This window comes from Selaginella moellendorffii, unplaced genomic scaffold (assembly GCF_000143415.4).
Source record: "Selaginella moellendorffii unplaced genomic scaffold, v1.0 SELMOscaffold_127, whole genome shotgun sequence".
NCBI lineage: Eukaryota > Viridiplantae > Streptophyta > Lycopodiopsida > Selaginellales > Selaginellaceae > Selaginella > Selaginella moellendorffii.
Genome location: NW_003314388.1, coordinates 10,004 through 31,831, shown reverse-complemented (window position 1 = coordinate 31,831; position 21,828 = coordinate 10,004). Strand labels below are relative to the sequence as shown.

The window sequence follows — 21,828 nt, the reverse complement described above, 5'->3', positions numbered from 1 at the left end:
AAATAGGGCAAAAGCAATCTTATAGTCTATCATATCAAAGTGTTATAGTAGTTACCAAAGAAAAGAATACAATGTATTAACTATGGAACTATGGAACGATCTCATGTAACTTACGCTGGCACTGGCGAGGAGCTCGACTGCTTGGACATGAGATACGCTGTGAGAAGTGGCTCCAAATTCCCGTCCATGATTCCACTGATATCCGACGTCTCCACGTTTGTTCTCAAATCCTTGACGAGCTTGTAAGGATGGAAGACGTAGTTTCTTATTTGCTGCCCCCACTCCGCCTTGACAACGTCCCCTCGAATCTCTTTGATCTCGGCAGCCCTTTGGTCCTCGAGAATCACCAGGAGCTTGGATTTGAGCAGCGCGATTGCTTTTATCTTGTTCTGGAGTTGGCTTCTTTCCTCTGGAAACATGAAGAAAGTTTTAGAGCACTGCGCTGTTACTTCGTTTCATGTACCTGAGCAGCGAAGAGCAATCCCTGTTGGAATGTGCGTGACACGAACAGCAGTCTCGACCTTGTTTACGTTCTGCCCGCCTTTGCCTCCAGATCTACACGTTGTAATCTCGAGGTCGCCTTCGGGTATCTCCACCTCGATCTCGCTCTCTTCCAGCAGAGGCATCACTTCCACTCCTGCAAAGCTTGTCTGTGAAGAGAAGCAAACGTTGAGACAAGAGTTTCGATGAAACTACCGTTTGCCTCACCTGTCGGAGACCTTTAGAGTTGAAAGGCGATTGTCTCACCAGCCTGTGCGTGCCTTTCTCTCCGGAGATATAACCATACGCATATCTCCCGTCGATCTCGAGTGTGGCCGATTTGATCCCAGCTTCCTCGCCAGGAGAACTCTCCACCACAGTCGACTTAAATCCCGACCTGGTAGCCCATCGCTGGTACATCCTTAGAAGCATCTCAGCCCAATCCTGTGCTGGAATGTATGTAGAACAATCTCAAACCTTCCAAAAAGATATCAGCACAAGATGTTACCTGCGCATCGGTTCCGCCAGCGCCTGCGGTAATAGTGATCCGAGCTCCTTCTTTGTCATAAGTTCCAGACAGGAGCTTGTTTAACTCGAACCTATCCATCGCCGCGGTGATCCACGAGACCGTCTCCGCGGCTTCCAGTTTCAAAGCAGCGTCCGGACTCTCCATTTCCTCCAAAAGTTCCACTATGCATTGGGCATCGTCAACCTGTTCTTCCAAGTTAAAGTGCTTGTAGTTTGTTTTTCTCAGCAAATTACCTTGGCTCGAAAAGTTTTGTAAAGATTGACGCGATCTTTGATCTCGTTGAGCTCGGAGAGTATCTTCTGTGCCTTGGAACGCTCTTCCCAAAACGCTGGATCGCTCGCTTGGTTCTCCAGGTCGGCCAGAACAGCTTCCTGTTGCTCCAGATCTGCCGAATCGAGGAGCTGGCGAACGCGAGCGGCCACATTCTCTACATCCTTCCTCAAACTGTAAAATTCTGCCGAGTTTGATCGATTCATCAGCCTTTGCTCCTAGAGAATCGAGACACTTACCTAGCTCTGTCACCGATTGGCTGCCAGTATCTAAAGCAGCACATACCGTCCATGAAATCGATGACATTCTCTTCCCCCCCTCGAGAGCTTGCTCATGGAATCGAGTTCTTGCACAAAATCCAGTATCCACTGAGAACCTCTTGGATACCTGCGAGGGCAACTGGAGGCGCTGCTGTGTTGTCGGCGCCATAGCCAAGGCGCTCGCTCTCAAAGCCTCCATGGCAAACGGAAACTAGGGTTTTAGGCTAGATAGAAATATTTCGGTCCTCTGTTTTTAGGGCTATGGGCTATGGCGCTCCTCTCTCCCGTCGCAATGCCGCTCCGGCTGAGGAGTCCAGGCACACGGCCGGAGCTCTCCACGAAATCGATAGCTGTTTCGTGCTGCTGGAGCGAAGAATCGCGAGGAGCGAGAAGAATGCAGGCACTGGTTGCTTTGGCCGGATCGATTTTGCTCGCCGCGCAGCCTGCCTGGGCAAATGCTGATCCTGTGACGCCGTATTCTCGAGCGCAGGAGCCTCCGGAGATGGGATTATTGGACGGGTGAGTGATTCACGAAAATCTCCTTTTCTTTGGACCAAGCTTGCAAACATTTCTTGCTCGCAGGAGAATTCGTCCGTGTCCACTGGACATTAATCCCAATTGCATCTCCACTTCTTCGAGATATGGAGCCTCCGCGGCGATTCCGTGGACGATTCCAGACAAGGATTCTTCTACCGCTATCCAGGTAGAAGAATTCTCTCTTTCACTTTCTTAATCTCTCTCGATCTTCCAGAAAATCAAGGACGCAATCTTGTCTACCGAGAAGAATCCAACCATTGTGGAAATCAAACACTTAGAAAATGGTATAGCAATGGATCTATAGCTTGAATCGATCGAAGCTCAACTAAGTTTGTTCCAAAATCTCTCCAGGTGGTGACTACCTCCTGGCCGAGATGGATGGATTTTTGGGACGAGACGCCATCGAGTTCCTGGTGAAGAACAACACGGTGACTTACAGATCAATCGCAAAGAAAGTGGTCTACATCTATCCTCTCACCACGCCGCTCACCGATTTTGGCAAGCAACAGAGTAGAATCGTGTCCCTGGAAAATCGCCTCGGATGGACATCGCCATCGTTCCAGGGCTTTGGCGATTACCCAGAAGAATAGCGTCACATTTAAAATGAAAGAATATCCTCAAGTATATATTCTAGGTTTCGAAGAGCCCTAAAATCCCAGGTTAGGGCTTTCGCGCACGGGAGGATGGACGCGCTCAAGCAGGAGATCGAGCGCAAGCGCAAGCAAATGCAGGAGGAATTCGGGAGCCGCAAGTTCGTGAAGCGCGCGGAGTTGGAGAAGAAGGAGCTAGAGAAGCGGCGGAGGGAGGAGGACGCGGCGGCGGCCAGAGCTAGGGCGGCGGGCAGCAGCAAGGGCGGCGAGGTGAGGAGCGATGACCAGAGCAGCGAGCGGCCGTCGGCGTCGGCGACGTCGTCGAAATCCCGGGTAAATCTCAGCGAGGAGGAGAAGCTGGACGATCTCGTCCTCCCAAACGCGGAGGTGATCCGCCGCCTCCGCCTCCTCAAGCAGCCCATCACGCTGTTTGGCGAGGACGATGAAATGCGGCTGGAGAGGCTCAAGGTGGCGCTCCGGGCGGGGGTGACCGACACGGACAGCGAGCTCATGGAGGGCCAGAGGAACGATTTCCTCATGGATCTGGCGGAGCTCAAGAAGAGGGAGAAGCACGGATTGGAGCCCAGGAAGGAGAAGAACAAGGAGAAGGAGGACGACGATCGCGGAGACGATAACGCCGGGGGAGAAGCGCTGGATGGCGAGAGCGGCGGAGACAAGGACAAGGATCTCCTCATGAAGGCCAACTTCGAGGAGCTGTGCGACGAGGACAAGATCCTGGTCTTCTTCAAGAGGCTTATCCAGGAATGGGAGCAAGAGATCAAGGCGCGGCCCGACGCCGAGAAGCGAGGTGGTCGTATCGTCGCTACTTTCAAGCAGTGCTCCAGATATCTCAAGCCCCTGTTCAAGCTGTGCTCCAAGAAGGTGACGCTTTGATACTCTCTCTCTCTCTCGCAAGCTTTTCTAGTTGGTTTGTCTCCGGAGATGGATTTTCTCATGGTTTCTCTCCCTTGCAGCTTCTTCCGGATGATATCCGGCAGGCTTTGGTGATCGTGGTGGACTGCTGCCGGAGGCGCGACTACCTGGCCGCCATGGACCAGTACATCAAGCTCGCGATTGGAAACGCTCCCTGGCCGATCGGTGTCACCATGGTTGGCATCCACGAGCGGTCGGCGCGCGAGAAGATCTACGCCAACAGCGTGGCTCACATCATGAACGACGAGACGACGCGGAAGTACCTCCAGTCGATCAAGCGGCTCATGACGCTTTGCCAGCGACGGTATCCTTCGCTCCCCTCTCGCGCGGTGGAGTTTAACAGCCTCGCAAATGGTAGCGATCTCCAGACGCTCCTGGACGAGGAGCAAAAGCTTCTGGAAGGGACTCATCATCAATCATAAAAAATAAACACAGATTGCAAATCCCATAACCTCGGAAGATTTTTGCAAAAGAGAGATCTCTTTTTGGATCTTAGTGTTAATGTCACTACCAGATCATCTCCAGTGCTAGAGATACCTGATGATTTAGTGACAAAGCATGCCACCTTGAGTATCAATGTAGAGATCTGGAAATCACAAAAAGTGACAAACAAACAAACACGATTTCCATGTGTTAGATTTAGAATCTTTTTAGTGATTCCGGGTAAATGTAATCTTGGACTAATGTTAAAATATCTTAAAATTTCAAACTTTGGCGCCAAGACGTAAGCTTAACGCTTATTTAAATTGCGCTTTACTTGACTGAGCAGATGCGCGGATATTCTCCTCCCAACGGTTACTTTCACACGTGGCGGTTTATGGTCCCCACCCTGCGTGACACGTGGCCAGCGGTAGCCCCGTTGATTTCGTAAACCCCCACGCGCGTTTGCCGCCTAAACATGCTTTAGGGTTTGTGGGGTGCTCTGTTTCTAGGGCTTTTGGCGATGGCGGGGCAGAATGGAGCCCACGGACTGGGTGGAATGCTGCTAACGCTACCGTGATCAATACGTTGGATTCCCTTCTCTTTGTTTTTTCTTTGCTCTCTCGCCGCGGAGAAAGAGTGCTGTGGGCTTTTTCTTCCTCTTTTTCCTGTTTCTCTCGCTTTTCCTCTTGATCCGTTGCGTCCAGGAGAGAGAAACCGAGGAATCGAAGGCGCTGTGCCACGGAGAATCGAGCGGCAATCGGGCATTGCAATCGTTTTCTCGTCGCTGGTGATGCTCACTGTTCTTGTTTTCCCCCAGTTTTCGGTTTGGAGCAGTACTTGGAAGGACTTTTCCTTTCCTTGGGAACGATCTGTTTGATCGAAGAGATTCCTTCTTGTTTTCCCTGTGCTTTGGGTGTCGATCGGTTCTGGAGAACATCTTTACATTGTCAGCGTCCGGTGGGTCGTTTCAAGGGAGTTTTCCCTCTTTTTCTGTCCTGGAAGATCACGCATTTGTTGTGTGTGGGGTGTGGAACAAAGCGATCATCTTCTTCGCCAATAGAGAAGACTTGAGTGTGAAGAAAGGAAGCTAGCTAGCTATGGTCGGATTGATGAAGAAGAGGAGCTTCGCGTGCTTTCCATCCAGCTCCACCTCGATCGCAATGGCCTCCTCGTCCTTCCGTGACCCATTTGATGATCTCCCCATCTCGGACTCCATCTCGGACACCACCACCTCCGACAAGGATCAATCGGAGCAGCAGCAGCAGCAGTTCCTCCTCGCCACCGCGATCGATCAACTCCGCCCCAGCAGCTCCTCCAGATCCTCCGCGGGCTTCCGCTGCCTCCTCTCCTTCAAGCCCCACGCGTCTGGCATCTGCGCGCTCGCCATCTCCGACCACTCGCTCTACTCGGGCTCCGAGGATGGCCTCGTCTGCTCGTATCGCCTCGCCGATCTCCAGCCCAGCGATCGCCTCGCCGCTGCCTCCTCGGGCTCCGTCAAGGCCCTCCTCGTACGCCGCGCCGGCCTCGAGATCTACAGCGCCCACCAGGATCACAAGATCCGGGCTTGGAGCCGGGCATCGCCATCGCCACCATCGCAGCACCGCTTGATCGCCACTCTCCCCACCATCCGGGACGTGGTGGCGACCTCCATCCGCGGCAGCAAGGGCCTGGTGAGGATCCGGCGCCACCGCAAGAGCCCCTGGAACCAGCACTTCGACACCATCTCGTCGCTGGCCGTGGACGAGGCCGCCGGGATCCTCTACTCGGGCTCCTGGGACCGATCGCTCAAGGCGTGGCGGCTGCGCGACCTGCGCTGCCTGGAATCCATCGGGGACGCTCACACGGACGCGATCAACGCGCTGGCGGTGGCGCCGCGAGGCGGGTTCCTGTTCTCGGCCTCGGCGGACTCGTCAGTCAAGGTGTGGAGGTGGGGGAAGTGCGATCGATCGAGGAAGAACCACAAGAACACGAAGGGATCGAGCGATGGGCTGAGCTTCGTGGTGGAGCTCGCGCAGCCCAGCCCCGTGAATTGCATCGCGCTGTGGGGGAGCTGGGTCTACGCGGGGTGCAGCGATGGGAGGATCTCGGTGTGGATGGTGGCGATCGAGCAGGAGGACGAAGCATCGCCTCCGCGAGGAGCAGAGGACCCATCATCGTCGGAGTCCGGGGAAGAGGAAAACCAGGGAATTAGGGTTCTTCGCGAAGAGCCAGAGATTAGGGTTTATCGCGAGGAATTCGCGGCGCTGTGCGGGCATTCCATGTCAGTGCTGTCGATCTCGGCGGCGCGCGACGTCGTGTGCAGCGGATCGGCGGATCGGACAATCCGGGTGTGGAGGCGCGAGGACGAGCGGCATTCCTGCGTGTGCGTGGTCCAGGATTTGCACAGCCGCTGCCCGATCAAGAGCGTCATCGTCTCGATCGAGGGGATTGTGGACGGATGCATGGTCTACAGCGGCGGGCTGGATGGATTTCTCAAGGCGTGGTGGGTGTCGCTGAGGAGCAAGCCCAAGATCTTTGGCGAGAGCCCTTGCTCTGTTCTAGACTATCGGTGAGAGAGAGACACGCTCGTAGAGAAAAAGTTTTTCTTAGTGTTTGGCACCTAGAAAGAAATCTCAGATGTAACCAAAATGCCTGCTTGATCGATTCATGGGTGCTCGAGCGCTTCTCTATGTGGCCGCGGACGCTGGAGCTTTCTTCTGGAGAGGCTCTCCTAGGGAAAAAGCAAGAAGAACGAGCTTAGAACACATATTGGTCGATCGATCGATCAATCCGTGGCAAGCGGCAAATCCTCTTTCATTAGCCCCGGCTAGACACCGATGACACTGAAATGGATGCGCTAGCAGTAGTACCTTCTCTGAAGTTGCTCTTGAATCGCCTGGGGAGATGGCGCAGGTACCTCATCCGCCCGGTTCCAGTGGTCTTGCGCCGGATCGCCTTCTCGCTCCAGTTATCTACACACGAGAGATTTCGAGATTTCGTGAGCTCGCGGATCCACCAAGAACAAGGGAGAAGAACTCTTCTCACATTTTCGGATGCGCTTGGCAGGGTAGGCACACGCCGCGCATCTGGCCTTCTGGATGTGGAAGCTGCGCCGGCCGCAGCGACGGCAGAGCGTGTGCGACTTGTTCCGGCGCTTGCCGAAGCTCCCGGTTCCCTTGCCCTGGAAGAACACGAATCGAGAAGAATCAAGACGAGCGGAGGACGCGAAAGAGGAGCATTACCATAGCCGCGAGCCGCCCACAAACCCTAAAACTCTAACCCTATATCCGACGGTAGTAAAGGGAGCTCTGCGCGTTTTAGGGCAAAGCGGTATAGATTTTAAAATTCCCGTCTAGGGCGCTACTATAGACAGTGTAGGAGGAGCTCTCGAGATCGCGGGCCATGGCGAGCGATTTCACGGGCGCACAGTGCAAATCCAGCGCGGCCACGCAGCAATGGCCCCGCCAGATCCTCACGCTCTTGTCCGCGGAGCCGCTGCACAGGAGCTCGCCGTCGATGGTCGCCGCCAGGCACAGCACCGCTCGCCTGTGCCCTCTCAGGATCTCCACCACCCTCAGATCGTGGAGATTCTCGTTCGATCGCGCCCACACTCTCACGGTCTTGTCGCCCGATCCCGAGTAGAGGAGAGTAGAATCGCGGCTGAGCAGCAATGCGTTGACGGCCGAAGAGTGATCGTGGAAGCTGGCGGCGAGGCGGTGCTTGATCTTGCGGTGATCTGATGACTCCCAGGCTCTGATCTCGCCGCTGGCGGAGGCCGAGTAGAGTGTCGTCAATCCATCGCCATCACAAGAAGCCACCGCGAGCGCATTCACTGCGTCGTCGTGAGCCGTGAAGGATTCCACGCACTTGATGGCGATGGAGGAGGAGCTGGAGGATGCGGCGATCCTCCACACCTTGATGGTCTTGTCCCAGGATCCCGAGTAGAGGATCTTCCCAGAAGGACTGATTGCTAGCCCCGAGATGGCGTCCCTGTGCTGGACGAGCTTGGTGGAGTCCGAGGCGTCTGATCGTCGTCTTCGTCTTGGAAGGCGATGGCTATGGTGGTGGTGGTGGTGGTGGTCGCGGTCGCGACTCATGGAAAGCGATCGGAAACACATTCTATCCTGGAGGCTTGGTAGCGTTGCGGAGAGCTCGTGCTTGACGACCATGAGCTCGTCCTGGCTCTCGGCGATCCTTCTCGTCCACACTCTGATCTTCATATCGCGATGGGCGGTGAAAACTCTGGCGCCGCTCGCGAGGATTGCTCTCACCGGTGGGGTTTTGGGAGCAAGGCTGCCAACTGTGGACAATTCCCTGCTGCTACAGTCGAGCACGTCGATCCGCCGGGAGCTGGAAGTGTTTGATGACACGTAAAGGAAACAGTGCTCCCCTTCGGTGGAGGCGAGTGCCATAGCCACGGCTTGATCGCCGGGAAAGCTTGTTACACACTCCAAATTAGCTCTGCGATCGCACCTGGAAGACGAGGAGGAAGACGAGGAGGCCGAGCTGCGATCGTCTCGGCTGCTTGATCGCGACGATAATTTGCTGCCGCTGTTGCAGCTACTACCGCTCGTGCTAGATGATGAGAACTTGTCCAGTGGTTCCTTCGCCTTGGAGCCAGACTTGAGATGTTTGAAGAGCGCCAAGCACTTCATGATTGAAGCTCCTCCCTGACGACGAAAGATCCCGAGCCTGGAGAACACAGGTGTTAAGAGGAATCTCACCCGGAGATAAGGATCTAGCACGGGAAAAGAGAAGTTCCACAAAAGTCGCCACCATTGTGTTGACATTTAAACGGACGAGAAGTCTAACAAGACGCTGGCTTGGCTGGCTGGAAACAAACAATCAAGAACAAAAGGAGGTGGAGGACGTGTTTTCGGGAAGAAAATCCGCGAGAAATGTGTGCTAGCTATCGAAAAATCACCACAGCGCCGCATTGGGCCGCACTTTGGCTCGAAAGTCTCGATTAAAAGTAAAATGTGTCGCGATTGGGTTTGCAGGACATGATATTTTTTGCCTTCGAAGTTCTGGGCATTCACGCAAAATCAAACACATCAAAAAGTGCTAGATTGATACGAGAGTTTCTTAGCCACTGTTTTTGGTCGAGCTGTTTGTTTGTGATTGGACGCCCGCGTGATTCCTTTCCCTGGAAGAAATAGACACACAAGATTTCTGAGCTTTAGTAGACATGGTCCACGAACCTTTTCCTGGAGCCTGGAAGGGAAAGTTTTTACGTGGACGGAAGGGAGAGAGAGACGGTAAACTTCTACGTATAGCTACGCCGCCGTCTTCTTGAACTTATATCAGGCTGTGCTGACTGCAAGGTGACGAGAGTGTGAAATCGTACCTTTTCATCCAGGTAGTGCTTCAGCTAAGCCGCTTTGATCCTGTTTCTTGTCCTCCCGGCTCTTCCATAATTCTAGAATCTAGAGTTGGATACAAGTTTTATGACCCTCCCCAGCAAAATCCACCACTGCCAAGGAAAACTTCGTATATCAAACCAAATCAGATCCATTGCTCCAGAGGTTCTGGAGGTTAAGAACAGCAACGATTTCCGGTGCAAATTGTTGCTAGTAGACCTCTGATGTACTGCTTCTCTTTGTCATTCCTTTTAGTCAACAGCAATTTGTTACAAATAAGAGAAATTCACACAGTAAGCCAGCCAATATTATACACAATTGGCTTGATGAACTTGAAGAAATGCTTAGGGGAAAGATCAAAAAATTGCTAGTCTGTCCAATATATAACAAGCTCGGATCACTATTATTGCAGGCGCTGACTGAACCGAACAGTGTCTGCTGATATCTATTTCCAAGGTTTGAGATGCCTCTCCAGAGATATAATCATACCGAGTGTGGCCCATTTAATCCCAGCTTCCTCACCTAGAGAACTCTCCACCACAGTCCACTTAAGGCCTGACTGGTAACCCATCGCTTGTACATCCTTAGAAGCATCTCAGCTCAATCCTGTGCTGAAATGTATGTAAAACAACGCATCTACAGGCTCATCGTGAGACAATCGCCTTCAACTCTAAAGGTCTACGACACAATCTTTAGTTTCATCGAAACTCCTGTCTCAACGGTTGCTTCTCTTCACAGACGAGCTTTACAGGAGTAGAAATGATGCTGGAAGAGAGCGAGATCGAGGCGGAGATACCCGAAAAAGACCTTGAGATTATCTGGAGGCAAACGCGGGCAGAACGTAAACAAGGTCGAGACTGCTGTTCGTGTCACGCACATTCCAACAGATTGCTCTTCGCTTCTAAGTTACATGAAACAATGTTTCTAGAGATCTAGCGCTCTAAAACTTTCTTCGAGTTCGAGAGAAGCCAAGGAGACGTTGTCAAGGCGGAGTGGGGGCAGCAAATAAGAAACTACGTCTTCCATCCTTACAGGATTTGAGAACAAACACGGAAACGTCGGACATCAGTGTCATCATGGGTGGGAATTTGGAGCCACTTCTCACAGCATATCTCATGTCCAAGCAATCGAGTGCTGGTGTAAGTTGCTTGAGATAGTTCCATGGTTAATACATGTGGGGGAGAGTTCTCCTGGCGAGGAAGCTGGGATCAAATCGGCCACACTCGAGATCGACGGGAGATATGCGTATGGTTATATCTCCGGAGAGAAAGGCACGCACAGGCTGGTGAGACAATTGCCTTTCAACTCTAAAGGTCTCCGACAGGTGAGCCAAACGGTCGTTTTATCAAAACTCTTGTCTCAACGTTTGCTTCTCTTCACAGACGAGCTTTGCAGGAGTAGAAGTGATGCATGTTAGAACTAAGCTGAACAGCACACAACCAGGGCAGGTAGCTCAGTGGTGGTCCTGGGTTCAATCCCCGGCGTGTCAAGATCCATTTTCCAATAATGCAGAGAGCGAGATCGAGGTGGAGACCCGAAGGCGACCTTGTGTAGATCTGGAGGCAAAGGCGGGCAGAACGTAAACATGGTCGAGACTGCTGTTCGTGTCACGCACATTCCAACCGGGATTGCTCTTCGCTGCTCAGGTACATGAAACGATGTAACAGCGCAGTGCTCTAAAACATTCTTCATGTTTCTAGAGAAAAGAAGCCAACTCCAGAACAAGATAAAAGCAATCGTGCTGCTCAAATCCAAGCTCCTGGTGATTCTCGAGGACCAAAGGGCTGCCGAGATCAAAGAGATTCGAGGGGACGTCGTCAAGGCGGAGTGGGGGCAGCAAATAAGAAACTACGTCTTCCATCCTTACAAGCTCGTCATGGATTTGAGAACAAACGTGGAGACGTCGGATATCAGTGGAATCATGGACGGGAAGTTGGAGCCACTTCTCACAGCGTATCTCATGTCCAAGCAGTCGAGCTCCTCGCCAGTGCCAGTGTAAGCTACTTGACAAATACATTGTATTCTATTCCTTGTTAACTACTATAGATTGGAGTATAACTCTTTGATAGACTATAAGATTGCTTTTGCCCTATTTCGTTTGAGCTCCTCCGTTGCTGGGCGGGGAAATGAGGATCGTGAGCTACAATGTGAATGGACTGAGAGCGCGATTGTCTCCAGCGAGATCGCTGCGCGCCTTCTTGGACTCGCTCGACGCAAACATCATCTGCCTCCAGGTGATTTGGATTGGATTTTGGATTGTTGTTGCTGATTTGTTCTTTGCTCTCGAGCTAGGAGACTAAGATCCGCAGGCAGGAGCTCACCGCGGATATTGCCACAGCAATATCCGAATCCTTCTTCTCTTGCACGCGCACCGTGAAGAAAGGCTGCCTCGGGTATTGTTTTGCATTGTTGGACTGGGTAGAGACTTTGCGATTTAGAACTTTTCTTCATCCTTGGAATCGGAATAAAGCGCATTGCTGGTCAGGTGTGGCTACGTTTTGCAAGGTGGAGTGTGGCAACAATGTAGCGTTGCCTGTGGCTGCCGAGGAAGGCTTTACGGGTCCCTTGACTAGTGCCAGAGCTGGTGAAGGTGACAAAGAGTTCTGGCTTGGAAGCTACGATCCAGTTCTAACCGTGGAAGGATTTACGAGGCAGGAACTTCTCGATTTGGACAACGAAGGCCGATGCATCGTCACGGATCACGGGCATTTTGGTATGGAGCTTCCTCGCTTTCATTCGCACTGATTGTTCTCTTCTGTTTGTTGATGGATTCTTTCTACCTAGTACTCTTCAATATCTATGGTCCTAATGTTGGCTGTGGAGATGCTGAACGGCAGGACTTTAAGCTGAAAGTGTTACAGGTATTGACAGATGCGTTGCTGTTTGTTGTCAAACTTTTTCTTCCTTCGCAGTGTAGGCTGGAAAGCGTCATAAAACAAGGCAGGAGGATTATTATCGTGGGGGACTTGAACATTTCTTCATATCCTATTGATTCATGTTGGCCCAAAATTTGATACCAATCCGTAAATCACTCACTGATTTCTAGTACTTTCTAGCATGTTCATTTTAACATGAGCCGTCAATGGCTTACATCATTGCTGGTGAGTGAGGGTGGTGCGTTTTCAGACGCGTTTCGCGTGTTTCATCCTGAAAGGTAACTGTTCACGGTTTTTGTCTGGGCAAATCATACGTGCTTATTAGTATCTTGTCCAGAGCAGAGGCTTACTGGTCTCAGGCATGTTTAACTACGGCAGTCGCATTGATCATGTTCTTATTGCCGGTCCCTGCACTGGACATTGTCGGGCTACTGATGGATCGCATGACAATAGTACCTGTGACGGATTTGCAAAGTGTGGAACAGATATGTGTGACATTCTTCTCAAGTTTTAAGCGTTCCGAGGTGCGCCAAAAAGACAGACTAGTTGTTGCCAGTGTTGATGTTTCTCTATGGGAGATGGAGTGGTGGGAGAAGCTTAAAACTGGATGGTTCAGATCATGCTCCTGTTATTCTGCAGCTTAAGCATTTACCTTCCATTCCACCACATGAAGCTCCACTCGATTTATGCCTGAGCTTCGCAGTCGTCAGCAAAGTATCGGTAAGCTCCATACCTCGTTGTCGCTAAGTTCCACAAGCTCTTTCTCGTTAAGTTCCTGCTCGTACCGCTGCTCCTCATCTCGGCTCCCGGATTTGTCTTGTCACCACCACCGCTGGAAAGCACATCGGTTGGCAATCGGCTGTGTTTCATCCTTTCCAGCAGCAGCCGCCTCGGAGAATATAGACAAGGGCGGCGCAGGTACAGATTTCCTGCCGTCGTCAAGGTCCCAAACAATGGGAGAGTACTTCCCCATCGTCGCCCTCTACGTCCCTGGAATCCGTGGCAATGTAGGCCCTTCCATTGGCTTGCTCGGGCGGGAGGAGCTTACCGGCGAGCGCCATTCGCTCCACTCCAGAGCCACGAGCCCTAAACCACAGAAAAGTAAAATATTAGGAAAGGAAGTTCTGAGAGCGTTTTTACACAGGTCCTTCTGTTTGTGAATGTTTTTTTTTTCCAGACAATCATATCTAAGGTGACTCAAGTCTACTTGATGAGTTTCCTGAGCTCGCTCACAAGCTCGGGATCCGAGACTTGGAACGCCTTGGTAATTACATCGTCGCTCACGTCCGGCCTGGAAGCAAAGACCGCCTTTGCAACCTCGAAGTCCCCGGATTCTGCCCGTTAAACGTGGCGATCCCCACAGCTCTCCTTCCCAACGACGACCCGAGGAAACATGACCCGACACGAACATGTTCCCGGCCTGGATCACCCCGTCTGATCCTGGAGCACAGGCCAGGAGGCTGGAGGAGAAGAATGGCCAAGCAGAAAGCTCTTTCCCTAGTCTAGAATTTTCAATGAGAATTTTTTACTTACATGCTACGCTCATGCGTGCACAGGGGCTGAATCGTAGGACTTGCACCGTTGCTTTGTGGAAACTTTGGAGTGTCCGATGGTGTGGAGAGAGGTCTTAAGGTTTGATCTCTAACTTCCCTGGACAGCAGATGGATTATATGAGCTCTAGACATACAATATATGAACTATAACCTTGTGGATAACCCAGGCATATCGTTCCAAACATTTCGCCCAGAACTTAGCTGCTTTCTTTTGTTTTCTTTCTTTGAATAAAAATTCCTTCACTTCACTGCTTCTGCATTTTAGTAGTTTTACTAAGCCTGTGCCCTTCTTCTTCAATAATAGTGATCTTCACAGACCCAGCCACTTGGACTTTTGACGAGTCCAAAGCACTTCTTCATCATCAAGATTCGGTCCTCGCCATATCGTTGAGGTGAATTCTTTTTCACGTACTCAAACAACTCCATAATGTCATCTTTTGATGCTGGTTGCAACCTGTTATTGAGATCGCCTTCAAAGCAGGAGTCGATTGTAGCCTTCAAGCCATTTGCACCAAGCTCAATCAAGGTGCCGACCAGCTCCCCTCCCACAGGCAATGCCACTTTACCGAGCTTTGCAAGGGTGAAACACATTGTGATGCCTGGGACGAAGACGTTGCGATACTTTTTGAACCATTGATTTGGGATAGTGATTGGTACTCCTGGGTACTTCTTCAAATCAACTGGGTGACAGCCGCTTGGATGCTCACATAAGTAGCTAATATTTGCTCGTTTCCCAATCAGTGGTGAATATTTGAGCAACAGATTTGACTCCATTGTAAGGTGCGGGAGTTTAGGACACTCCAGCTTAATGGATTCCAACAGTGATGAGCAGCTCTTGATCAATGCGTTTTCTGTGTCCTTCAGGCCCTTTTGCAGCTTCTGTAAAGATTCTTTGATATCTGTTATGGAGACCTTAAAGTCCTCCATATATAAATGAATCCCCTGCATAGATTTCTCTTGATGCTTGTGTAATTGATAGCAAAAGTTGGCAAGCTTGTTCATGTCTTCACTTTCAAACTTTGGGATCTCGACCTGCACAAGCTGTTGCTGCTGGTTTTGATACACTGGCACTATGTGCTGGTTGTATTCTGTGACAACCTCTTCAATAACACCCTTACATCGCTGAATAATCTCGTTGACTTCACTTTGCATCAAGAGTTCCATGGCACTAGTGGAGTCACCAAAATCCCAAGTAAAATGATAATCAAACCCCTCCCTAGCTACCATCTTTTTAACTTCTTGCAGTGCCCGAGAGCTCTTGCTGCATGACCCCTGTTGTCCTGATGCTTTTCCAAACTGTCTTACCTTCCCTGGATTCAAAACATGTTCTTCAAGCTTGATGAAAGGACAGGCCCTATTAGTTTCCTTTATTACACAATCTCGTATCTCCTTCATGAACTGCTCCCCTTTGAGTCCCCTCTTTTCCTCCTTGGGCACCATCAACATAATATCCACCCATTGCCGATCTGTCCAATGCTTATAATCCCCACCAATAGTCACCAGAACTTGAATGAGATCCTCTTGGAAGGAAACCCAACCAGCACCAATCTTACTTCCATGGCCCCATCTGTCACACATTTCCTTCACCTTGGCTTGAATAACCGCAAATAGTCCTGCTTTCAATCAGTATTAGTCCAATCCAACAAGTCAAAGCATAATTACCTGATGGGAGAAGAACGAAGCCCTTCATAGTGTCGTCTGCTTGCAATCTCCGACCCCAACAATCATATGTTTGCTCGCTTTCAATCCATCCTGTGAACTCATCACTCAATAATGCAGGCACAATGAGGTGTTCTGGCCGATTTCGTGGCTCTGACCACCTTATGTCCCAGCTCCTCATGCCATCAGGAATGAGAACCCCCATCTCACAGAGCAGCTTGAGCAGGAAATAGATGTTGCCCTCTGCAGTCTCCCCAGTGTTTTGAGCTCTTGTACTGCTTTCGCAGCAGACCACTTGGGTTCCCCCCACTTCATCGTATCGTTTCTGTCTTGCTTAGGAATGAAAATTCCTAACACAGTGTGGAGAAACCATGGCATGTCTAGAACTGCATTGTTGACAATCAATGCAGCTTCCTTGTCGTTTGGATCCGTGTTTTGATATGTGTCATCTGCCCCAAAGTAGACAGCTTCTCCCATGTCATGTAGGCAGATGAATGTGTATTGTGCAGCAAATGCCTGAACTTCGTTCTCCCCCTGGAACCAAGCCTTGGACATCTCATGTAGGTCGACCACCCTCTGCTGGACAATTGTTTGTGCCCGTGTGTGGATATGATACCATGGTGTGGATGAAGCCCGCCTTCTGATAACCTCATCACAAGTCCAGGGAATCACAGGAACTTCATTGATCATTTCGCCCACTGCTATTGCCAGCTTGGGCTTCAGTTCCTTCTGTACCTGACGAGCATTCAACCCATTCACCTCGAAATAGTGATGATCACGTTGGCCCTGAACAAAGTCTAGCCTGTCCTTATACTCGAGGAACAGTGACGTCGCAGCTGTTTGAGCTTCTTCGAAAAGACGGTAATCACGAACAAAGATGTTGAGTACTAAGAAAATGGTGGGTTTCCTAGCTGGTGTTGCAGTTTGGTGGGCCGCTATGAAGCGAAGCCAGTATTGGAGCTCAGCTTTCATCTCACCTCCAGGACCTCCAACCTTGCACACCACCATGAAGAGATCTTTGTCGCTGCCCCTGAGGAAATAGTGATGAAAAGCGTGGTAGACCTCCTGGCCTCCCAGATCGTAAATCAGGAGTTTCTTCCCCTCTCCCAATCTGAGAGTCCTCCTCTCAATTCCCACCGTTGATGCATGATCCTGACATGGCGGTTTCACACACTGCCAGAGGGCTGCATAGGGGCGGACCAGATTGGTGGAGATGGTGGTCTTGCCCGAGGCAGTGTGGCCGCACATGAACAGCTTGGCAGTTGATGGTGTGACTGGAGCGCTTTGTGCAAGAACGGGGCTCTTCTGAAATAGAGCATTCCGGTACTTCACCCTCAACCATCTGTCCTCCAACAGTTTGGAAGCCCATTCCCCGCGAATGCGCAGTCTCTGGATCCGGCTGCTGTAGTTGGCCTCCAAATTGCTGAGAATCGCATCTTGATACTCCTTGAGAAGATGAAGGTCACGTGAGGAGGGGCTTTCTTTCTGCTTAAGAAAATGAGTGTCAATATCAAGACGAACATGTTGAAAAAACCACTCACCTTTACCCCAGGTAACAAGGAGAAACTTCGAAGCTTGCAATATGGGTTCTTCAGCAGCTGGCCCACGAGCTGCGCGAAAGATAAATCTAAATGTGTTAACTCCAGGAACCAGACCTTGGAGTTGGCATTGTTGTTCATGCAACCTGCCAGCACGGAGATGTCGTGACGGCTGGGCTCATTTGAAATTCCAAGGCCCTCTATTGCTCCGCAGATTTGGCTGAGTAGAGCCTGATCATTTGGGATGTCGACCAGCGTAAGCTTCCGAAGACTTGTTCCAGCCTGGAAGAGGGCAGGAGTCAAGTATTCATTCTGATTGAGGGACAGCTCCCAGATCTTGCAGGCTGGATCTTGCAGCAGCTTCTCCAGGTTGCGCGAGCAACGGCAATTATAAAGCTCCAGACGTTCTAAATACTTTGGAAGTGTTGATCCTGCTAAAGCATCTAAATCTACAACACAAGAATTTAGAAGAAGCGTCTTGAGCTTGATTGGCATATTCTCGTGCTTGGCATCAGCAATAGCTTCATCCAAGCTGCAAATCACCTCCTCGCCAAATTTGTAATTTCTAATGCGAAGGATGCTTAGCTTGGACACAGCTGCTTCTAGAAACCCCTCTACTTTGTGGTAGCCCTCGCAGGACAGCATTACGTGCTCCAGAGTGTTGTCCTCCTGCAGCAGCAGCTCGCGCAAGCCTTCGAAGTCTTCTGAATCGAAGTTTGCTGCTCTGTATCTCTGTTCCTTCAGCTCCCTCACATTCCACACCGAATGGTTCCACATCTCAGAGCGAATGCTTGGCAAATGCTCGTACTCATCTATCCGGGCCTGCTTTGGCTCCCCCATAACTTCCAATGGAATACCCTCAGAAATTACAACAAATGTCGTCGATGAATCAACATCCAAATGACAACTTGGAAGTGGCTAGCAAAGATGAGTCAGTGGCTTGGGATGTTGCTTGGCTTTAAACATGAAATCAGATGCCAACTCTGACCTACGGTGCACGTCGTACAAAGTGGCATCAATCATGCCAAATCTATTTCTCTTTCTTTTGCTTTTGCTTTGTAAAGGTAATTGTTTTTGTAAGCAATTAGCAAAGCACATGCGTTAGACAAGCTGTACAAGTTTCGTATGTCGTCCGATGCTTGAGCACAGGCCAGGTAGCTTGCGAAGAGAAGAATGGCAAGCAGCAGCTCGTTCTCTCACTCGGAGCGTCTCTGAGTCTAGAATTTTACAATAACGATTTACTTACATGATTCTCGATATTGAATGGATTTTAGTCCGAAAAAAGAAGTGTTGATCCCGCTAAAGGAGCTAAATCTACAGCACAGGAATATAGAAAAAGCGTCTCAGTGAAAATGCTTCCCAATTCTCGTAATCATCTATCCGGGCCGGCTTTGGCTCCCCCATAACTTCCAGACAAGGCTTTCACGGCCTCTGCCATTCTTTTGGCGATTAGCACGTAATGTTCTTCGATCGTACGAGCCAGCATTAAAAATTTGTTAAGCACAAACTCAACGAAAGCGCTACGGACACCCTTAAATCTTTTCTACCCTTTCCTTCATCCAATTTCACCTCGTTTCTTATTCGATCCTGGCGTCCAGCTCGCTCGCCAGGAGATATAAAACTGGGCCAAGCCTATGGATCCAGCACGATGGCAACGAGGTAGAGGGTTCCATATCTCCTTTTTTACCACTTCTTTTTACAGCTCCTTTTGTCTGGGTGGTGGTAAATTTCTTGGAGCATCTCGATGCATCGCAGGGTGCCAGCAGCAGGTAGGGGGTCATTATATTGCTGATCTTGCCAATCACTCATACCATATGATTGTACCATCACCTTCATTCAATTAGACATTGACCGCTTCTATTCTATCAAAAAGTCCAAAGAGATCAAATTTGGCAAGAATTCATATGAATTTATCCATGATATTCGAAAACATCCATCCAAAACGGCATTTCTATATCTTTTGGTCTCGGACTTTCATTTGTGAGCGCCCCGAGACTAAACAGTATATGAATGAATATTCTATTCATTCACAATATATCTAGGTTTTATTCTTTCTTTCTTTTTTTTTTTGCCTTGGGCATTTATTCGCCATAACCACAAGCCACATGCAAATGGAATACCCTCAGAAATTATAACAAATGTCGTTGATGAATCAACATCCAAATGACAACTTGGAAGTGGCTAGCAAAGATGAGTCAGTGGCTTGGCATGCTGCTTGTCTTTAAACATGAAATCAGATACTCTGATTGCAACGCAACCCTACGGTGCACGTCGTATAAAGTGGCATCAATCATGCCAAATCTATTTCTCTTTCTTTTGCTTTTGCTTTGTAAAGGTAATTGTTTTTGTAAGCAATTAGCAAAACACATGCGTTAGACAAGCTGTACAAGTTTCGTATGTCGTCCGATGTTTGAGCACAGGCCAGGTAGCTTGCGAAGAGAAGAATGGCAAGCAGCACTCGTTCTCTCACTCAGAGCGTCTCCGAGTCTAGAAGTTTACAATAACAACGATTTAATTACATGCTCTCAAATTCTCGATCTTGAATGGATTTTAGCCCGCAAAAATGCATATATTTACATGGAGAAAATGATTTAGGGGAAACAGAGTATGTCATTTAACTAGAAAACTAACAAGATCTTCCAAGAAAGAAGAAAAAGAATAAGAAAGAAGACCCACAGGGATATCACATCCACGGCGTTGGGTCGCCGTTGCCAACAGGTTCTTCCATCTTGCCGGAAGAAAGAAAAAAAGAAAAGAAAAGAGGATTAAAGCAAGATCCGGAGAGACAAACCTGATCATGCAGTCGGATGAGGATGGAGGCCCAGCGCCGTGCGGCACCGGATTCAGGCGCGGTCGCTTTGTTTGGATGGTTTCGAGCTCATCCACAGCGGGCTAGACAGCTTTTTGGTGGAGGGATTTGTTTAGAGTTCTTTTGCGGTACGGGGGACTGGCTTTCATGGCAGCGACGTGGGAGGTACATTTCTTGGAAGAGCTGGCTTGGATGATTTCAGCTCATCCACAGCGGCCTAGACAGCTTTTTGGTGGAGGGATTTGTTTAGAGTTTTTTTGCGGTATGCTTTCATGGCAGCGACTTGGGAGGTACATTTCTTGGAAGAGAACACGTCAATGTTATTGACTTGATTTTCTTGCTTTTTTTTTTGGTTTAGAACATCCGCGACGAAGAACGAGGATACGCAAAACAAAGAAGCAAAGAAAAGCGAGTATATTCATTTCACGTGAAATCATCGAGTGTGGTACTAAGAAACGAAAAGATCTTTTTGGAATTCTTTAGACCATATCCATTAAAGGGCTTTTTTTTTAAATTGCTCGAGGTTTCTAGGGTTTAGCGATAGAAGAAAAAGTTTAAGTACCTTGACTCTAACCTTAGGGTTACATTAGAGTCATAAGTATATACCATTCATTAGCATATGCTAGCAGTTAGAACCACTAGCCTTTCAAAGGAGGGAATCTGAATTGTGGATCCCCATCTCCATTTATCATTTTCTTATCAATACACAACATTCTTTCACTTATCCTTCTTCTTAGCCCTTGGAGATCGGGCCCTTTTCTCTTTTGTTTTCTTACTAGCAATAGATTTCCAGCGAAGAGGAATATCCACACCTCTTCATTTGGCAACCACGACTTCTGAATTCCCCTTCAAGTTCACAAATTCTTCCATTCTTTCTCCATTTTCTGTGCACAGATAGTAAGAACAATCAAGCAATCTACCCAACTCGCCAAAATTAGCCCAAATTCAACAAGAAAATGCCACCACCAACATGGATCAACAGTGCTACCCAATGCAGTAGAGCTAGATGCTTTCCAAAGGAGATTTTTGAAAAATCTCCAAGCTCTCTCTCAAGATTTCCAAGTCCAATCACCGATGAAGGACACCAACAACCCTTTTCGACAAGAAACTCCAATCACCCAGCTGTAAGCAACCAAAGAGAACGACTTGAGAGACGGTCCATGGGGTTTAAATATAGAGGGAAAGGGCCCATGAAGAAGAGTGCACCCCCTTTTCCAATCGGTTAAGGGTCTTGGGATATTTGGGGTTAAGCGTCCTTGGGTTTGAATAGTACTGGGCTGGGTGACCTCCCGGGAAGTCCAAAACTCAAGAGTTTACATTTGGTATCAGAGAGGTCTCGGGTCCGACTCTGTTGGTTAGCTAGGGGACTCACACCACATGTTGATTGACATCTGGCTGGTCCAGTTTGCTCCCGCTAGGCTCGACCCGAGCGGTAGGGTGTCAAGAGAGCAGAGCTCTCGGGAGAGCTGAGAGACCCGAGCGGTAGGGTGTCAAGAGAGCAGAGCTCTCGGGAGAGCTGCGGCTCTCAGCTTCCGTTCACGAGGGCGTGAACTTGCAGGGAAGCATGGTGGATTGTAAGCAACCAAAGGGAACGACTTGAGAGACGATCCATGGGGTTCAAATATAGAGGGAAAGGGCCCATGAAGAAGAGTGCACCCCCTTTTCCAATCGGTTAAGGGTCTTGGGATATTTGGGGTTAAGCGTCCTTGGGTTTGAATAGTATTGGGTTGGGTGACCTCCCGGGAAGTCCAAAACTCAGGAGCTTACACCAGCACTTTCATCGGCAAACACCCTCGGCAACTTCATTGGCCAACTCCAACTCCAAGCACAAGAACACACACTCCAAGCTCGAGAACTCAACCAACGCGCTCGACACAAATCGACACCGCTGCTGAAATGAACCCCTCTTCCATACAGGCATCAACCCAGTAATCCTAGCGCTCTGATGTGATTCCAGTTCTTGCACCCACTCCCAATCCTGAAGCACATCCTCAGAACCTACACCAACGACGAACCCATCACTCTGTTACCC

General features: G+C 49.7%; 9 protein-coding genes across 9 annotated transcripts; 5 read left to right on the top strand and 4 right to left on the bottom strand.

Annotated features, from left to right (window-relative positions):
- Positions 1-29: 29 nt before the first annotated feature.
- Positions 30-1,740, bottom strand: LOC9650234 (peptide chain release factor PrfB1, chloroplastic). Its single transcript, XM_002991968.2, has 6 exons — positions 1,519-1,740; positions 1,243-1,463; positions 989-1,192; positions 709-924; positions 464-650; positions 30-409 (listed from the first exon to the last, which is right to left on the bottom strand). Exons 1-6 carry the CDS (start codon positions 1,736-1,738, stop codon positions 111-113), a joined length of 1,347 nt encoding a protein of 448 aa, XP_002992014.2. The 5' UTR covers positions 1,739-1,740; the 3' UTR covers positions 30-110.
- Positions 1,741-1,776: 36 nt separating this feature from the next.
- On the top strand, positions 1,777-2,702 carry LOC9650233 (thylakoid lumenal 17.9 kDa protein, chloroplastic). The gene is made up of 4 exons (XM_002991995.2): positions 1,777-2,058; positions 2,122-2,242; positions 2,291-2,360; positions 2,428-2,702. The coding sequence occupies exons 1-4, from the start codon at positions 1,808-1,810 to the stop codon at positions 2,664-2,666; spliced, it is 681 nt and encodes a 226-aa protein (XP_002992041.2). The 5' UTR covers positions 1,777-1,807; the 3' UTR covers positions 2,667-2,702.
- Positions 2,703-2,716: 14 nt separating this feature from the next.
- On the top strand, positions 2,717-4,058 carry LOC9650232 (pre-mRNA-splicing factor 18). The gene is made up of 2 exons (XM_002991994.2): positions 2,717-3,548; positions 3,641-4,058. The coding sequence occupies exons 1-2, from the start codon at positions 2,760-2,762 to the stop codon at positions 4,019-4,021; spliced, it is 1,170 nt and encodes a 389-aa protein (XP_002992040.1). The 5' UTR covers positions 2,717-2,759; the 3' UTR covers positions 4,022-4,058.
- A 1,124-nt stretch (positions 4,059-5,182) lies between these two features.
- LOC9645233 (protein JINGUBANG) lies at positions 5,183-6,658 on the top strand. The gene has a single exon (XM_024665774.1). It carries the CDS (start codon positions 5,183-5,185, stop codon positions 6,572-6,574), a length of 1,392 nt encoding a protein of 463 aa, XP_024521542.1. The 3' UTR covers positions 6,575-6,658.
- Positions 6,591-7,322, bottom strand: LOC9645232 (60S ribosomal protein L37-3). The gene is made up of 4 exons (XM_002991967.2): positions 7,244-7,322; positions 7,047-7,182; positions 6,872-6,973; positions 6,591-6,732 (listed from the first exon to the last, which is right to left on the bottom strand). Exons 1-4 carry the CDS (start codon positions 7,244-7,246, stop codon positions 6,689-6,691), a joined length of 285 nt encoding a protein of 94 aa, XP_002992013.2. The 5' UTR covers positions 7,247-7,322; the 3' UTR covers positions 6,591-6,688.
- Positions 7,319-9,074, bottom strand: LOC9650231 (protein JINGUBANG). Its single transcript, XM_024665773.1, has one exon. It carries the CDS (start codon positions 8,789-8,791, stop codon positions 7,319-7,321), a length of 1,473 nt encoding a protein of 490 aa, XP_024521541.1. The 5' UTR covers positions 8,792-9,074.
- Positions 9,075-10,120: 1,046 nt separating this feature from the next.
- Positions 10,121-10,944, top strand: LOC112343006 (peptide chain release factor 2-like). Its single transcript, XM_024665772.1, has 3 exons — positions 10,121-10,202; positions 10,396-10,685; positions 10,810-10,944. Exons 1-3 carry the CDS (start codon positions 10,121-10,123, stop codon positions 10,942-10,944), a joined length of 507 nt encoding a protein of 168 aa, XP_024521540.1.
- A 479-nt stretch (positions 10,945-11,423) lies between these two features.
- On the top strand, positions 11,424-13,651 carry LOC9645231 (DNA-(apurinic or apyrimidinic site) lyase 2). Its single transcript, XM_024665771.1, is given in 7 exon segments — positions 11,424-11,595; positions 11,654-12,074; positions 12,146-12,222; positions 12,274-12,363; positions 12,516-12,695; positions 12,784-12,913; positions 12,916-13,651. Coding segments are annotated over 7 exon segments (1,488 nt in total). The 5' UTR covers positions 11,424-11,487; the 3' UTR covers positions 13,398-13,651.
- Positions 13,652-14,009: 358 nt separating this feature from the next.
- LOC9650268 lies at positions 14,010-15,700 on the bottom strand. Its single transcript, XM_024665796.1, has 2 exons — positions 15,453-15,700; positions 14,010-15,403 (listed from the first exon to the last, which is right to left on the bottom strand). The coding sequence occupies exons 1-2, from the start codon at positions 15,652-15,654 to the stop codon at positions 14,085-14,087; spliced, it is 1,521 nt and encodes a 506-aa protein (XP_024521564.1). The 5' UTR covers positions 15,655-15,700; the 3' UTR covers positions 14,010-14,084.
- Positions 15,701-21,828: the final 6,128 nt, after the last annotated feature.

Excerpts from the sequence above, each read along its gene's own strand:
- LOC112343006 (XM_024665772.1), top strand. The coding sequence starts at position 10,121 with ATGATGCTGGAAGAGAGCGAGATCGAGGCGGAGATACCCGAAAAAGAC. Across the intron at positions 10,203-10,395 it reads GAGGCAAACGCGGGCAGAAC|GATTTGAGAACAAACACGGA; the intron begins GTAAACAAGGTC and ends CCATCCTTACAG. Across the intron at positions 10,686-10,809 it reads ACTCTAAAGGTCTCCGACAG|GTAGCTCAGTGGTGGTCCTG; the intron begins GTGAGCCAAACG and ends CAACCAGGGCAG.
- LOC9650232 (XM_002991994.2), top strand. The coding sequence starts at position 2,760 with ATGGACGCGCTCAAGCAGGAGATCGAGCGCAAGCGCAAGCAAATGCAG. Across the intron at positions 3,549-3,640 it reads TCAAGCTGTGCTCCAAGAAG|CTTCTTCCGGATGATATCCG; the intron begins GTGACGCTTTGA and ends TCTCCCTTGCAG.
- LOC9650234 (XM_002991968.2), bottom strand. The coding sequence starts at position 1,738 with ATGGAGGCTTTGAGAGCGAGCGCCTTGGCTATGGCGCCGACAACACAG. Across the intron at positions 651-708 it reads ACTCTAAAGGTCTCCGACAG|ACAAGCTTTGCAGGAGTGGA; the intron begins GTGAGGCAAACG and ends TTCTCTTCACAG. Across the intron at positions 410-463 it reads GATTGCTCTTCGCTGCTCAG|AGGAAAGAAGCCAACTCCAG; the intron begins GTACATGAAACG and ends TCATGTTTCCAG.
- LOC9650233 (XM_002991995.2), top strand. The coding sequence starts at position 1,808 with ATGGCGCTCCTCTCTCCCGTCGCAATGCCGCTCCGGCTGAGGAGTCCA. Across the intron at positions 2,059-2,121 it reads GAGATGGGATTATTGGACGG|GAGAATTCGTCCGTGTCCAC; the intron begins GTGAGTGATTCA and ends TCTTGCTCGCAG. Across the intron at positions 2,361-2,427 it reads AATCAAACACTTAGAAAATG|GTGGTGACTACCTCCTGGCC; the intron begins GTATAGCAATGG and ends AAATCTCTCCAG.
- LOC9645233 (XM_024665774.1), top strand. The coding sequence starts at position 5,183 with ATGGCCTCCTCGTCCTTCCGTGACCCATTTGATGATCTCCCCATCTCG.
- LOC9645232 (XM_002991967.2), bottom strand. Across the intron at positions 6,974-7,046 it reads TGCCAAGCGCATCCGAAAAT|ATAACTGGAGCGAGAAGGCG; the intron begins GTGAGAAGAGTT and ends TCTCGTGTGTAG. Across the intron at positions 6,733-6,871 it reads CAAGAGCAACTTCAGAGAAG|GAGAGCCTCTCCAGAAGAAA; the intron begins GTACTACTGCTA and ends CTTTTTCCCTAG.
- LOC9650231 (XM_024665773.1), bottom strand. The coding sequence starts at position 8,791 with ATGTCAACACAATGGTGGCGACTTTTGTGGAACTTCTCTTTTCCCGTG.
- LOC9650268 (XM_024665796.1), bottom strand. The coding sequence starts at position 15,654 with ATGGGGGTTCTCATTCCTGATGGCATGAGGAGCTGGGACATAAGGTGG. Across the intron at positions 15,404-15,452 it reads CTTCGTTCTTCTCCCATCAG|GACTATTTGCGGTTATTCAA; the intron begins GTAATTATGCTT and ends GATTGAAAGCAG.